At 44.2% G+C, this 17,238-nt stretch overlaps 2 protein-coding genes across 2 annotated transcripts in view; one reads left to right on the plus strand and one right to left on the minus strand.

Moving 5' to 3' along the window:
- Positions 1-8,030, plus strand: part of chrnb2 (cholinergic receptor, nicotinic, beta 2) — a gene marked incomplete at its 3' end in the record, with an annotated part of 11,893 nt that extends 3,863 nt beyond the window's left edge. The window contains 6 exon segments of the mRNA XM_080426270.1: positions 695-804; positions 2,070-2,466; positions 3,361-3,738; positions 4,720-4,919; positions 4,921-5,137; positions 7,881-8,030. Coding sequence (XP_080282396.1) covers positions 695-804; positions 2,070-2,466; positions 3,361-3,738; positions 4,720-4,919; positions 4,921-5,137; positions 7,881-8,030 — 1,452 coding nt within the window.
- A 5,193-nt stretch (positions 8,031-13,223) lies between these two features.
- Positions 13,224-17,035, minus strand: LOC308084060 (gonadotropin subunit beta-1-like). Its single transcript, XM_080426536.1, has 3 exons — positions 16,899-17,035; positions 14,462-14,667; positions 13,224-13,443 (listed from the first exon to the last, which is right to left on the minus strand). Exons 2-3 carry the CDS (start codon positions 14,645-14,647, stop codon positions 13,231-13,233), a joined length of 399 nt encoding a protein of 132 aa, XP_080282662.1. The 5' UTR covers positions 14,648-14,667; positions 16,899-17,035; the 3' UTR covers positions 13,224-13,230.
- Between the last annotated feature and the right edge of the window lie 203 nt (positions 17,036-17,238).

A 17,238-nucleotide genomic window follows, 5' to 3' on the forward strand; every position in this document is an offset into this window, starting at 1 on the left:
AACGATGATTTTATCATGAACATTAGTGAGGACCAATTATATTATAATTATATGAATAGGTTGAAAATGGGTGAAGTCGTCCTTTAATACAATATAATTTAGACAATCTGTATAAATTATATATAATCTGAGTATATAGAAGAGGAAAGTTAAATAGCATTGATTTGCTTTAAGTGGTTCATTCATAATGTATTTTTTTTATTATTTGGGTCCCGGGAAGACACCAAATTCATTTTTTGGGTCTCAAGAATGAAATCTAAATACACATTTGAAATGCAAAAGATATCTACATATACACATAGCATATCCATCTGGTACAGCATGTACACAAGGTTAGATACAAAGTGCATGGATATAGCAGCAGGTATGTAGGCCTACTGTACATGATATGCCAATTCAGCATGGATTGATCAGCTGCCATAGATACGGCAGCTGACCAATCAGCACACACCATCTCAGTATTTGGCAACCAGCGTGGTTCTAGATTTGTCTAAAATACTTTAATCAGCATCTGCCTCACACACACACGCACACGCACAGGCACACACACACACACACACACACACACACACACACACACACACACACACACACACACACACACACACACACACACACACACACACACACACACACACACTGTTGATTGGTGAACGTGTGATAAAGCCATGTGTTTTGATTGGTCCTCGTGCAGGAGTGGCAGGACTACCGCCTGACGTGGGTCCCTGAGGAGTTTGATGGGATGATGAAGGTCAGACTGCCGTCCAAACACATCTGGCTCCCCGATGTCGTCCTCTACAACAAGTCAGTCCCTCCTCTCCCCTCATCATATCCTCATCCTCATCATCCGATATACAAGCTCATATCGCGGCACAGAGTACCGCGCTATGAGCTTGTAGAGCTTGTATATTTGCTATTTTTGAATAGCCCAAAGACATCTTAAAAATGACGCACAGCTGCGTTCCTGGTCTAAATTGATTAACATGTGGTGCCCTGTCTAAAATAAACAAATAAAGTCAAGTTAGTAAAAGGGTCCTTGAAATGAACAAGTTTGAGAACGACTGTCATAGACGACTGAGGTCATAGAGTCGGAGAGCCACTTTTGGAGCCATGTTGTCACAGCCAGCGTGAGCTCGTCCTCTCATTATTCACCCTGAATGGTGGAGCCGACGCCAGCGGCTGAGACACTGGAAGCACGCCAAGGCTGTTAAAAGGACAAGACTGCAGCTGGAGCTTGTCCAACAGAGCCTTTTCACAGCAGACATTTTGACTGCTAAACACAACTGAAGGTAATAACATTAATTGCGGGTGTGTTTCGTTTAGGTGTTCCTTTCATGGTCCGCTCGTGTTCAGTCGCTGGCACACCAACACCGATACGTACATTAAACACAGCCTGCTATTAACGACTGCATTTACCAGTCAACATGTCTGCTCCGAAAAGGGTCCGTTGTATGCTAAATACAACAAGCTAACATTACCTAGCATTAGTCTTACACTTGTGGAGAAATAAAAGGCGAAAAACCATCCCAGCATTTCAGTTAACTGATTAAACTGCTTTGTATGTTTGCAAAACTAACTATAACTGACTAAAATCGTAAAGAACATGTCCATAGTTTGTCTTTGTCAAAAATCTTCAAGAATAGCAAAGAAACCCAATCTCAAAGCTCACAACGTATCGCTTGTAGATCGGTTATTTTTGCTATTTTTCGGACTTCGTTTTATCTAGCCCCAGACTAATTATTGACCACATTACAAAGAAGCAAGACTAACTCTAAAACTAAAACTAATCCAAACTAAACTAAAACTATAAGCCTTATATCATTGCTGTCAAACAGAAACCTCTCCATATTTTAACTTTTTGTAAATGAACGCTTGATCTTACTACAGCGTCACACAAAAGTAGCAGATCCACAAGCTCGAAACGTTTTGAGCTTGTCAATCTGCTACTTTGGCTGTTTTTTTAATTAGAATCCTGAAAATAAACAGTGTTGGACATACAGGTATGAGGTTTCCACCCGACAGAGACGAAATATGAACACTATAACAACCTTGCCTGTCTCTCCTCTCAGTGCGGACGGCATGTACGAGGTCTCCTTCTACTCCAACGCCGTGGTCTCATACGACGGCTCCATCTTCTGGCTCCCGCCGGCCATCTACAAGTCGGCCTGCAAGATCGAGGTGAAGCACTTCCCGTTCGACCAGCAGAACTGCACGCTGCGCTTCCGCTCCTGGACCTACGACCGCACCGAGATCGACCTGGTGTTGCGCGCCGACATGGCCAGCATGGACGACTTCACGCCCAGCGGCGAGTGGGACATCATCGCGCTGCCGGGCCGGCGCAACGAGAACCCGGCCGACCCCACCTACGTGGACATCACCTACGACTTCATCATCCGCCGCAAGCCCCTCTTCTACACCATCAACCTGATCATCCCCTGTGTGCTCATCACCTCGCTGGCCATCCTGGTGAGTTGACTTGATTTATTTTATAAGTGCAGGTCTGCAATGCTGGCTCTAGAGCGGAGGGCATGACCTTCACCGCCCTTCTGAAAATGATTCGCCCCTTTCTCACTGAGAACTTGAAGGCAGCGCAGGCTCTTGTCATCTCCCGCCTGGTCTACTGCAACTCCCTCCTTGCTGGTGCCCCGGCGTCTGCCATCAGACCACTGGAGCTTGTTCAGAAAGCTGCAGCTCGTCTGGTGTTTAACCGCCCCAAGTTCTCCCACACAACTACCCTTCTCCGTTCTCTACACTGGCTCGGTGGCTCCCCGTAGCGGCTCGCATCCAGTTTAAGACCCTGGTGCTAGCCTATAGGGCAGTGAAAGGAACAGCTCCTTTTTGTACCTCCAGGCTATGGTCAAGCCTTACACCCCTGCCCGACCACTTTAGTCTCACGCCTCAAGGCGACTGGTTGCCTCGTCGTTCAGTGGTCCTTCTAGACAATCTACGAGGTCACAGCCCCATTGATGCCAGGACAGCAGAGTCACTGCCCATCTTTTGCAGAAGGCTGAAAACGCTCTTGTTTTATTGGATCTTGTTTATTTGATACACTTGTTTGTTTTAGCTCTTGCTCATTTGATTTTCCTATTAGTCTCATCTGTTTAAGACAGTAGGTAGCTGATATATTGCACTTTTACCTTAGCGCTAGGTAGGCTATAGTCTTAGCTGCTTTAGAAGAGAATGCACTTAATACTTCTGGTGATTAGTAGTTTCCTTGCCTACCTATGTTGAATGCACTTATTGTAAGTCGCTTTGGATGAAAGCGTCTGCTAAATGACTGTAATGTAATGTAATGTAATGTAATGTAATGTAATGTAATGTAATGCTAAGTTACTTGTGGCGCCCTCTTATCCCCCCCAGGTGTTCTACCTCCCGTCGGACTGCGGCGAGAAGATGACGCTGTGCATCTCCGTCCTCCTCGCCCTCACCGTCTTCCTGCTGCTCATCTCCAAGATCGTGCCGCCCACCTCGCTCGACGTCCCCCTGGTGGGCAAGTACCTGATGTTCACCATGGTGCTGGTTACCTTCTCCATCGTCACCAGCGTGTGCGTGCTCAACGTGCACCACCGCTCACCCACCACACACACCATGCCCCCCTGGGTCAAGCTGGTCTTCCTGGACAAGCTGCCCACGCTGCTGTTCATGCGCCAGCCGCGCAACTCCAGCGAGCGCCAGCGGCTGCGCCAGCGGAGGAGGCTGCAGGAGCAGCGGGAAGGAGGCGGAGGGAGGAGCGGGGAGGTTTGATTGATTTGATTGAATGTTTTTATTTAGACAGAAATTTAAAAACAGCAGAAGTACAGTTCAGTCAGATAACTCACAAATAGATTGAACCAATATTATAGAATGAGAATACAAGTGTGGATGTAATATTTTATCTTGGCGTTCAGGCTCTGCTACATTTTTCTCCCTGCTCAGCACAATAAAGACAACCATCATTAACCATTAAGAGCAGGGAGATAGATATACAATAACAACCCCCCATGGGGAACAGAGCCAATAGCAGCCCACTGGTGGTGCTGGGGTGGTGGTGGGAGCAAACGCCGCATGACAACACCCATAACACACAAAGCGGAAGGAACACAGATCTAGGTGAGCTTAAGTAGCCTGCCCGATTGGACAGCTGATTGCCACGTCAGTGTATGACTTATGGGTCTGCATGACGCTGTATACAGCCACATAGTAATGAGCATGCATGTAACCTCTCTGTCGTATCATTTAAAACACTTTGTCTAAAAGGAACAAACCAAAAAAAGTCCTTGCGGTCTTGTTTCCATTGGGGTCCTTGGTATTCAATTCATCAACATATAAAGTAGCACCAAACAGTTCAATATCATCACAAAAAAAGAAAAGACTATATATACAGATGGAAAGTGACTAAGTACATTTACTTAAGTACTGTACTTAAGTACTGTACAATTTTTAGTTATTAGCACTTTACTTGAGTAATTCCAATTTCCAATACTTTTACTTCTACTCCACTACATCTCGAACCCAAATATTGTGCTTTTACTCCACTACATGTATTTGAAAACTTGAGTTACTAGTTACTTTGTAGATTTTGATTATTATTACAAAACATACAACAACAACTTCAGCCCTATATACATTTTGGCCATTTGAAAAAAAACTTTTTTTTAAAGGGACGGGGTCAGGGCATTCCACAGTGCTGTAGAAGGAGAATTTACCCATGTTTGTCTGTTTTTGTTTTTGTTTTTTTAGGTGGGGGGGCTGATGGTGGGCCTGGGCCTGGGAGGAGGTGGTGGTGGAGGAGGGAACGGAGCAGGAGGAGGGGCAGGAGGAGGCTCGACGTTGTTCGGGAAGGACAGCGGCGAGCCGTGCACCTGCTACGTGAACAGGGCCTCCCTGAAGCAGCTGGGAGGGGAACTGGGAGGCGATGTAGGAGGTGGTGGTGGGGGCGGGGGGGGGGTCCACGGAGGGTCTGAACGGCCTGAGGGAGAACAGGGAGGCGGGGTCCGCCAGGGGGAAGCAGCAGGGAGGAGGAGGAGGAGGAGGAGGAGGCGGGCAGGGAGCGCTGACCCAGGCTCTGCTGGGTCACACGTGTCCCGGGTTCGAGGAGGCGGTGGACGGCGTGCGCTTCATCGCCAACCACATGAAGAGCGAGGACGACGACCAGAGCGTGAGTATTGATCTGTCTATTAGTGATGGCTGACCCGTAGCCCGCATTTACGTTAAATTACAACATTATGCAATTTTTTTTAGCCAAAGGAATCTTAAAATGACACAGATGCGTTCCCGGTCTTATTGGATTAACTAACACGAAAGAAAGGAAGAATACGTCGCAACTATTGTAAAAGCAAGGCTGAGTGTAATCAACGTAATTGTTGTAGCTTTGTCACCGCCCGGTAGTCTGAAAGCACAGTGACTGCAGTGAGCAGGCAGCCCTGACCAGAGCCTCAAGCAAGAGGGAAGGGCTCAGAATGTAGGGAAATCTAATAACGCTGACCCAAAGGAGAGAGGTTAAAGTTTTGCATCCACCAAAGCTACCACCCAGGCCAATAGTTTTAAAACCTCAAATTACACTAAATTAACCGTTGAAAGCCCTCTCGTCAGCCAATGACACAGCAGGAATCCTGAGAGAGAGAGAGAATGCAAAACATTGAAATATTGCTGCCATTTGTTTCAAAGGTTTATGCTGTGCTAAGCTTTCCTACAGTATGTATATATATATAAATATTTCTGACAGCGAATGCACAACGCTTAGGGTTTTGTAAGCTAGCCCTCCTAAGCTGCAGTGTAACAGCTCTGTTTACGCATGTCTTTAATCCCCTTTAATACATTATATAGTTTTGACTGTTTTGTTCCACTTAAGCTTTGGCATCGTAAAAAAAAGTTTCCCCATGCCAATAAAGCCCCTTTGAATTGATTGGACTATTAGGCCTATTATTTCCGCTATTTTAACCCATTCAAACCGGGAAAGCATCTGTGTCATTTTAGTTAATAGAGCATCAGAATAATTTTAACCACTTTAACCATTATTTTATACTTTGGCTATTCAGAAATAGCAGATATACAAGCTCATAGCGCGTGACTTAGTGCAGTGCTATGAGCTTGTAGATGTGTTATTTTTGCAAATCTTTGAATATATACATCTTTAAAGCAAACATTTTTAATGTTGCCAAATACATATCATTGGCCAAATACATATCATTTTGAGGGTCCTTGACATGAAAAAGTTAAAAAGTAACGTTTTTTTTCAGGAAACTGTTAGGATTTAGAAGACATTCGTAGAATCGGCCTCAGGTCTTAAAGGGGTGGTGCTATGGTTTTGCACTTTTTCTGTTTTTCATGTGTCTATGAGGTTGATAGAACTTCATTAAGCCCCCTGGTGGTGTTTTTATGGTGTTGTATGTCTTCTCTGACTATTTTGAGTTTCTACCTGGAGGCTGAAACCTTGAGGGTCAAACGTGCCAATAGAGAAACAGCGCTTTAGTGACATAGTAAAAACATACCCTCCCCCTCATTATCATAACACAACAGGTGTGGGCATGAGGAGGAGGAGGGACTAGGACAGGTGGGTGGTGCTAAGGTGGTGGAGGAGGTGCTAAGGTGAGAACCAGGTATACGTAATGAACTGGAGGCGTGTCCACATAAAAACATATATATATATTTTTTAACTTACATTTTTTATCCCGCGATTTTTGTAACCCATTTTTTTTCACCCGGTGCCAATTTCCTAAGTGATCCTGGGCGCTACACCAGCCCTACACCAGCACTACACCAGTCCCCCACAGTAGGGAGGCCAGGGCCGAGCTCATGCTTCCTTCAGGCATGAGAGCCAACTGACCTTCTTGTCACCCGACAGGGGGGAGTTTCCCTGGTTGGACGTAGCGCGTGGAAGGAACACGTTATTCCAACCAGTTCCCTTCCCCTCCATCAGGCGCCCCGGCTGTCATGGGGGAGGCGGTATAGCGACCAGGATTACTACATGTTTTTGTGAGGGTATTAACTACCCTAGGAGACACGGGGAGAACATGCAAACTCCACACAGAGTAGGCCCTTTTGCCAACCCCACCTAGGGTATGGGCGCTGATGACGCAGAGGAGAAGACACGCCCCCAGCGCCCACAGCGTCCCCGGCGGGAATCGAACCCAGGACCTTCTAGCTGTGAGGCGACAGCGCTACCGACTGCGCCACCGTGCCTCCATAAAAAAAATATAAACATAATTTTAACAATTTCTGTACACTTTTTTGAAAAAAATCTTCCTCCTAGTATAACCATAATACCTGATGATTATGTTTTAGGGGGGGGGGGGGGGGAATCACTGAAAATCACGGCACCCCGTCTTTAAAGGAGTAGTTGACCCAAAAAAGGACTTATTTTCTATCAATTACACACCCCATGAGGCCTTGAATTCATGGAGATTTTTTTGTCAATAATTTGATGACCGGCGGAGTCTCCGGTAGGAGACTTGCAGAGTCTCCTACTGAGTCTTGTCTACTGAGTCTCCTATTTACTGATGACATCAAATTATTGACTCAGGAATGCGACAAAAAACTAAAAAATCTCCATGAATTCAAGGCTTCATGAGGTGTATAATTGATAGAAAATAAGTAATTTTTGGGGTGAACTACTCCTTTAATGCAGGGGTCTTCAACGTTTTCAGGCCAAGTACCCCTAGCTGAGAGAGAGATGAAGCAGGGACCCCCTCTATATTGTATAAAATTGTGTTTCAGATTAAACACCTCGCAGTGCGAGGCGTTGTGAGCTTGTAGATCTGCTATTTTCGGCTAATCCTATCACACAAAGATTTGGCAGCCCCTTGTAGTAACTCTGAGGACCCCCTGTTGAAGACCCCTGCTTTAATGGGTTAAAAAAATGTTTTGCCTATAATGACATTGACCCCCCCCCCCCCCGGCAGGTGAGCGAGGACTGGAAGTACGTGGCCATGGTGATCGACCGCCTCTTCCTGTGGATCTTCATTTTCGTGTGTGTGTCCGGCACCGTCGGCATGTTCCTGCAGCCGCTGTTCCAGAACTACACCGTCAAGACCATCTCACCCCCTGGCTGAGAGGCGGCTCCGCCCCCTCCCCACGTACCCTCCCTCCCACCCGACCAACCAACCAATCAGCACAGCGGGGGACGGCACAAGAGCGGGTGAGGGGAGTCTAGGGGTTTTACTATTGCGTAACTTCTACTACGAGGGGGGGGTGAAAACTAAACGTCAGGAAAAGTACGACGTGGAGAAAAGCTGGAGGTGGAATGGCAGCCACATCCACGATATGTCCATACATCTTCTTTTCTTTTTTTTTTACACGAAAATAACGGATATATTTTTCTTCTTGTGTTGAAGACAAAGATCGTTAAAACGTCACCATCATCATCACCGGCTTTTGATTTTTGTGTCTCGTCCGGACGCTATGTGGACACGCCTCCCCTTCCTTTCTGTTTTTTTTAAACGGAGACAGGACGCTCTCTCTCTCTCTCTCTCTCTGGGTTTTTATTTTGCCGTCGTGGTGTAAACATTTCCAATCAGCCAATCAGCGACACATGCTCCGCCTCCAACCGCTGACTGCTCAGTGCACATGCACTAGACCGCTCCCCCGCCCCGCCCCCCAAACCACTAACTAAGCAAAAACATTTTGCTGAACTCTTACTGAAAACCATGATTTAACCGTCGGAGGGAAGGGAGGTTCCATTCATATTTGGTTTTCTCCCCCCCCCCCTGTTTATCTGTTAAAATCAACTGATTTATTATGGCATATAATAGCATAGAGGCTTACCCACAGTATAGCTATAAACACATTATTATTATTATTATTGTGTTGGCTCTTTGTGGGGTTGTGTTGCAGTGAGACTTGCGGTGTGTCTAGTATGACCGCTATAGAATGTGATATTAACTGTACTCCACAGCCTCTGAGGCACAATAATCATATATTGTGTAAAGAAACAGACTCTGAAAGCAAGATAATGATGAAATACGTAAAAAGTAGGTGTATACAATGAGCTTATGAGAGATAGGAGAACGGTATTATTATGTGGAATAGGCTGCCAGGGTATTATATTTTGCATGAGCAGAGAACATCAACAGTAAGTCGGTAGGTAAGCATAGAGTACAGTTAGCCGCCGGTGGGCAAGCTACAAAAAATGTAGCAAGCTAGCTAGCTCTTCAAAAAGTAAGTGATCTACACCAAATGCTCTATTTCAAAACAAGTAGCCTCACTATAAGTTGCTACCAAAAGTAGCTAACCTGAAGCTACTTTGTGGTTGGTAATGTGGCCGTGACGGTGTTATGACGCTGAGGGATTAAATAACACATATACGACTGTAAAAGCTACAAATGGATGCAGTGGTAGAATCAGCGCCTTGATGTGATGGACAAACTGCACTCTAAACTCATCCGTTGTGTTATTTTATGTTGATGTGCCACTGAACATGTTGTGATGTAGCTTTTGCCAAGCTATACCGGCTACATGGTGAAATAAAATAACTCGACTACTTGAAATCTACATCCTTGTGAACGTAGGGAAAGCTACCCACAAGCTACTTGGAAATGCAGTTCAGTGGAAGTAGCTAAGGTACCCAACACTGATGATAAACCTAGATAGCGATGAACTGTGACCGTAGGCTTTGTACATCAATTGTACAGGACATTGATGGTGGAAAGTGGAATATCATGACTATACACAATGGAATACTTTGAATCGAGTCAAGCTTTTTTAAATTTATTACATTTTCCATGCACAATCTTTGTTGAGGTGAAGTTCATCCATGCACTTTTACATCAGTAACATGGCTGCAAAGATTGCTGATGGGAAAAAAAGTCATAAATGTGTAAAAAATACTACAGGTGGAACAACGGGAAGTGATCTCATGAAAATTAATAAGGCGTTGTGTATTAATAGATCATTTGCACAATGCTTCTCTGTCATTGTTATGATTTATTTGCTCCCAGTATTAGCTGTGTCTCACTTTGTTTTTTCTGTTCCACATCTCTCCTCTCCTCTCCTCTCCTCTCCTCTCCTCTCCTCTCCTCTCCTCTCCTCCCCTCCCCTCCCCTCTCCTCTCCTCTCCTCTCCTCTCCTCTCCTGTCTGTCAGTGTGTTCTGCGATGGTCACTCACACAATGTTCATTGTGAGTGAGTATGCGCATGCATGTACATTATGTATGCATTATGAAGTGATTCTCAAACACTTTAATATCAAGGACCTCCAAAATTGAAGTGTATTTGCCATTGGAACATTCTCACTCTCAAGCCGTCCTGTATTGTCAAACGTTTGACGTGACGGAGGTGCCCTTCACGTCATTTTACAATGTCCCCCATAACCCCGCCCATTGCTGTTGTCAAACCCAAGACGTAAAAGGGTGACGGCCCGCTAAAAAAACCTGTTAAAACGATGTCGTCTGAAGCGGACTTGAGTCACAAGCTATTTACCTCAGAGCGAGCCATTAGGCGAGCGAGTCGCCGCGCTGAATGTTGCAAAATGAAAGGTTTCATGACATCAAATTTTTATTTTCTTTCAACATTCAGTGGATTTTCTGTGGTCTGGGGTTTTCTGAATAATTAGGCTCAGAAAAGTGCTGTGATTGGCCCGTGGTCCATTAATCCCGCCCCCTCCCCTCTCCTTCTCCTTTGGGGGGGCGGAGCAGAGGCGACGATTGACAGGCAAAATCCCTCAACAGCGACACCCGCAGGCAAATAGGGTTTCTTTTTAAAAATTGCAGCTGAAAAGGCCTCAGAACAGAGACAGAAACAAACCTGCCATGGCTCATTTGAGTGGATTTTTCAGTTAAAACCTTTTGATACACATTTGAAGGACCACGATAAAGACTTTAATGTTTTGTAAAACTAGCATGTCATGAAACCTTTAAGTCTCGATAGGGACAGAATCGTAAATCATGACTTCCCCCATCAGCATGCAACGTTGCAGGGTACCCCCGTCACGCCAAACAGTACCGCATGGCCACATCCAGTCCCATGCTGTCATCCGTTACACAGCTTCAGAGTGAGAATGTATTTCTTTGAAACTATGTTGTGCCAGGGACCGCCGTAAGAGAAGATTTGTGTTCCAGATATTTCAACCTTTTTTTTTTCAAACATAATCAATCTACAAGCTCACAACACGCCATTTTCAAGTAGCCGAAGTATAAAATATAGGGCAAGTGGTTGAACTCTTTGATTGTACATTACTTACTCACTTTGCTGGGGATCCCCTGGAATCCCCTCAAGGACCCCTGGGGGTCCCCGTCCCCACTTTGAGAACCACTGGCATTATGGGGTACATATTTCCCTCTATGTCGTAACTCCGCCCCCTCCTTTGTTCACACGCCACTCAGTCCTGTCCATTGTCCGTTCATTGGTGAACATAGAGCTGGGCAATTTAGCAGCAATAATCGACAACAAGTCCACAATGCGTCGTGATGCGATGCGTTGTGGGCTTGTAGATCTGCTATTTTCACTTTAAAATAATAATAGTCGTTCATTAATGGTAATCGAGGCATATTGCCCAGCCTTAGGCGCTCCCCCCCGCGACTCCCGCCACAGATATGTGAGTGCCCCCCTAGGTGAGTGGCATGTGGACAGTTGTTCTACCTGCTTATCAGTTTATAATTTAGATAAAGTTGTACGCCTGGAAACCAGTAGAACAACACGCTGTTGTCATCTTCTAGTTCAGGGGTCTTCAACAGGGGGTCCGGGACCCCTAGGGGGTCCTCAGAGTTGTCTTTGTGTGATAGGATCTTTTATTTTTTTACATTAACCACTTGAACCCTAGTATCTCTATTCTAAGGAGAACTTTAGTGCTGCGAGGCGTTGTGAGCTTGTAGATCGGCTATTTTCGGCAAAGAGGTTTGGTGTAGAGGTAATATAGAGCAGACTAAGTACAGAGTGAAACGTCAAGTTTACTAAGTATTGACGGTTTAAGTGGTTACATGTCTGAACATACACATTAACATGAATCCAACATACTATGATAGTGTTGTCAAACAAGTCTATGAAGCTACCTACTGTATATGAAATCTATGAAAAGTGTAATCTGCAACACAAGTTTATACAATATGTAGTGGGGGTCCCTGCTTCATCTCTCTCTCAGCTAAGGGGTCCTTGGCCTGAGAAACATTGAAGGCCCCTGCTCTAGTTAGCTGCAGAATGAATAGCCAGCCAGATATGAAATGGTGCAGCCTATAGAGATAGAGCAACGTTTTCACCATCTATGTGGGCTTTACGTGTGGAGACGAGTTTTACCTGCCTTTTACCATGTACATTGTGATACTGACAATAAAGTTTGACCTTGACCATGACCTTACCTACATACACACATACATAGATTACATACATGCATACATGCATACATGCATACATGCATGCATACATACATACATAGATGCACTCACACACTCACTCATGTGTGAGTGCACAACGCCATTACATTAGCATCGCAGGACTCAAGTAATGACAGAAAACACGTGGACCCAACAACTACACTTTGATAAATGAAAGCTGCAATGAGCCATTTCTAAACACTAGAGGGCAGCAACTTGTAACATAAGCCTTGCAGAGTCATGAAGCCCATAGGGCAGGAGTCCATCTCTGAGTCCATCTCTGTTTCTGTAGCGTGAGGCAGCTTGATGTACAAGTACACCCCCTGGACATGACGCTAGTATGCCCCCAATCCAACCCTTGATCGTGAGTGCCAAGCAGGGAGGCATTGGGTCCCATTTTTAGAGTCTTTGGTATGACCCCGATATCCCAATATCAGGGCCGACACTCTACACGCAAGGCCACTGAAGGTTCAAAATTGCTTCACAAGAAGCTACAAAACAAAACAGAAAATACAAAATGACAAATATTGTCAATATAGCAGATCTACAGTGCGAGGCGTTGTGAGCTTGGATCGTATTGTCACCAAGTTTGGCTCTTTCTTACGTAATATTTAACAATTTGGCCAATTTGGTATTAAAAAGGTCTTGTGGCGATACCCTGTATACACTTATACTGATTGTTGGTTTGTTTACTGTAGAGTGAGAAAACAATGTTGCACATTAAGCTAATTAATTAGTTAACATTAAGGTCAAAGTGTCAACGTGTGCAAAGACTAGAGTAATGATGGTCAGAAGTGTATTTACAACAGCTACTTCCACAATTGCAATTTTAAGTTTAGTAAAGACAATCACCGGACCAATTCATAAACAATGAGCCCAAAGTATTTTTTTTATGATAATTGTTTATTTCAGTTCCAAACAGTTTGAACGATGGGGTTTAATTAGAATTTTCAGGAAGACGAGCAACGTTGCAGGTCATTTGACATGGCGTGTTTGTCACAGTCGGTGCTGGTTGGGTGACACGTGGAACAAACGCAGCGCGTGGCCTCTGGGTAGGTGAAGCCATCTGGACAGTCTGCAGAAGGTTCCTCTGTTACAATCGACCACTCTCCTCTGCACACCTTCTGTTTGGGCGCTTCCACATTCATCCGTAATATGTCATCCTGTCATTGGTATCAATAGATAATATTATCGTTAGCCTCATAGCATAATTGCCTAAGTCATATTTTTTAAGGTTTTCAGGAAATAATAAATGAAAAAAATCACTGTCTGCCCTAAGGGCAATGAGAAATGTTTATATGCCTTTATTTGTTTCTGCCTAACTCTACTCTCCTAACACTGCTGATTCACCCTGCCTTATTGCCTATGTCCTCAGCCTATCAGAATTGTCCTACCAATTTTTTTTCTAAATCAAATGTTCTACCTAAGTCAAAAAGTTGACTTAACATGACTCACGCAGAAAATGATTTTGGAATGTAACAAGGATTCTGATAGGCTGAGCTGGTATATAGGTCTGAGCTGGTATATAAGGATATAGGTCTGAAGTGTTTTTTGTAAAAATAATCAAAATCTACAAAGTAACTTAGTAACTAAAGTTTTCAAATAATTGCAGTGGAGTAAAACGTACAATATTTGCCTCTGAGATGTAGTGGAGTAGAAGTAAAAGTATAGAAAATTGTAAGTACGCAAGTAAAGTAAAAATACCTCAAAAATGCAGTTAAGTACAGTACTTGAGTAAATGTACTTAGTTACTTTTCATCACTGGCAATAGGCTCTATGCACAGAAGCCATAATGTGAAGACATTCACAGGTGTTACCAATGATACTAGGCTCTGTTACATTTAGTGTAGCACAGTGGTTCTCAGATTGTTCAATTTCCACGACCCCCATAACTCTGAGAGTGTACAAATGGAACCCTTACGGGTCCATTTGGTTCCATTTTACACTCTCAGAGTTACACACCCGTAAGGTATGGGGCCATTTGGAAACCCCTTAAGGAACCCCACATTTTAGACCCACTGGTGTAGCAGAGTGTTTCCAGGGAGCCAACATGCATAATATCAGCACCCTGACTCTGTTTGACCAGAATGGAACATAGCCTTCATTATAGTAGCTATCATCGGTAACACCTTCAGAATATGGCTGCTGTGCATAGAGCCTATACCCTCGAGTCAGCAGTACCTTCAGGTAGCACTGTCCGGCACATATAGTGGTGTTGATCGTCCTGGAGCAGCCCTCTACAGTGATCTCCTTTATCTGTGGACCACACCCATCGCTGCAGCGTGGCTCCGCCCTCATCAGGCCCGCCACCAGCACTGTTACCATGACGACCAGTTGCATCCTCAGCCAGGTGCAGTGCACAAGCATACCACAAGGGGGGAGTAAGTCTGCACATTACATATCAATGCCACATGTTAATATATGTATGGCTGTGGATCTCATCGACCAGAATACGTAGACGCCTGGTTTGCCAGTGGGACCGCACCTCAATAACACCCCCATTATGTAGGGAAGCTTGCCACAACTCTGCTGAAAGAAATAGCTGTATAGAATAACTTTTGTAAGGGTTATGCTAGCCTATATAAAAACATAACTGCATGTCTGACATTAGTAACAAGCTAAAACATGTGACAATTGGTTGAGAAGTCAGCGAGTTATGATGATTTCAATAGTGGAGAGACCCAAGATAGCAACTGACTCGTTTTCGAATCACTTGAATCTCTCAGGACTCGGCTGAGTGGCTCTGGACCGATTGTGGCTTAACTCATTAGATTGACAGATCGGGCTGATAGGTTAGCAACGGAACCGGGGCGGTCCGTTCAGCCCAAACCCCGGTCTCTCTCTCTCTCTCTCTCTCTCTCTCTCTCTCTCTCTCTCTCTCTCTCTCTCTCTCTCTCTCTCTCTAAAAACAGTTACACAGTGAGGTAGGGAAATTTGAAAGCAGGTTTTGGGGCATTGATTTTTAACGCAAGTTATAGATTGTTCCGTGAAACTGGAGCATCATAACAGAATACAGATTTTCCCAGTTCAGACTGAACATGTGGAACCTATAAGTGTAAGCTAGTGGTTTGAGCGGGTCTGGTGAGTGCTGTTTTCCACTCTAACAGCAGTGTGATATAAAAGGTGGTACCTTCCCATCAATAGCCTTAAAAACAAACTGGTACCAGTGCCTATTCCTCCTCTCTGAGAGGGAAGACCAACCTAACCTACTATGTCATAAAGGATACAGTGGTGATGTAAATAGCCTTCCTGTGTGGATTTACAGTACTTGTGTATTCTATCTTAGAGTGACTAACACTTTTACTTGACGGACAGGTTCCTTTTCTCCAATGTGTATTTACCATGTGGCTTTTACCTTATGCAGACTATCTTCCTACAGTATGTGGACCTTGGCACCTCATGTACATACCTGCTACTTTTCTTTCACGCTATATGTAAGAATGTACAAAGCACATATTTTTCTCCTTGACCTGTGTCTTATATGTTCCCCTTGTTCTCCCTTTCTCTGTCCCCCCCACTTTTGAAAACTGCGAAACAATGGAGCTTGCACAATCAAAACAAAAAAAATCACCCAGTTCTTTAAACCTGTGATGTGACAACACATGAATCTGATTCGGTCTATAATAGAATAGAAATTTCGAGAGCTTCTAGATTTGATTTGAGTACACATGCAAATTTACATTTAAAGTCAGAAACAGGGCCGGATTAACCCTTCGTGGTGCCCTGTGCTACGACCCGTGTCGGTGTTACGCTTCACCGGCGCGTTTCACCGTTTCAACGCTCCTTCAGCAGCCACTGCTTCTAGATTTTCGGCGCTTTTCGGCGATAGTTCTGTCTTCTTTCACTTTCTCCACACTGTTTGGTGCCCCCCCCCCCCCCCAAGGTTGGTGCCCTGTGCTTCAGCACCTAAAGCCCGTCCGTTAAGCTGGCACTGGTCAGAAAGGATAGACAATTCTTGCTGTGCAACTGTCGACGTGTGATTTTCTTTCTGAGACTTTTTTCTTTGTGATTTAAAATTGGTTTACTGTGGTTTACAGTTTGAGAGCCAAACTAGAATCTAACGCTCTCACATACATAACCTTGTAGGAGTGAAGATAGAGGAGCTAGGTCTGGGACAGAATAAGGACCAGAGACACAGTCGTACAGTAGCTGTTATCTATGGATGGACAGACGCGGGCGGGTAGGCAGGCAGGCAGGCAGATAGATAAATAGATAGATAGATAGATAGATAGATAGATAGATAGAAAGATAGATAGATAGATAGATAGATAGATAGATAGATAGATAGATAGATAGATAGATAGATAGATAGATAGATAGATAGACAGACAGACTTTTGTGATCCAAATATTAAACAGGCTAGTATAGGCTACTGTAAAGTGTACTCTGTTAAATTACTTTGTTCACTAGACGGGTATCAGCTCAGGTATACGCTACATACATGAAGATGTATGGCCCTATTGTACCAAAACGGTACAGAACATTATCCCCAACATATTGCTGCAACATGTTAACCCTAAAGACAAGTACGCTACTCTGTTTTAAATGCTTTTAAACCTGTTCCACACATCAAAAAAATCATAAATAATATATTATTTAAAAAACACATCAAACGCACCTGTAGAGTTTGGTGGCTTTGGACTTCAATTCCAAGTCTTGCTTCTTTGCACAAACAAAATGTCATTGTGAACTGATTTTCCTTCATGTTGCTTAAATAGTGCTGGTCATAAATCTTTTAATCTCTCTGGGCTCGACTTGCTCCTGTTTGTTTTCTATCTGTTTAGATGTAATGGAAAAAGCTCTTCCCACACAGGAGAATGGACAATAGCTCTCAGGGTCGTTCCTCCCACACATGACGAGGAGCCGGTCTGCACTGATCAAATACCTGATTTGAACAGTGGTGGAAGAAGTACTCAGACGTATTACTTCAGTTAAAGTAGCAATACCACAATATAGAA

Source organism: Gymnoscopelus braueri (genome assembly GCF_963280865.1).
Source record: "Gymnoscopelus braueri genome assembly, chromosome: 4".
NCBI lineage: Eukaryota > Metazoa > Chordata > Actinopteri > Myctophiformes > Myctophidae > Gymnoscopelus > Gymnoscopelus braueri.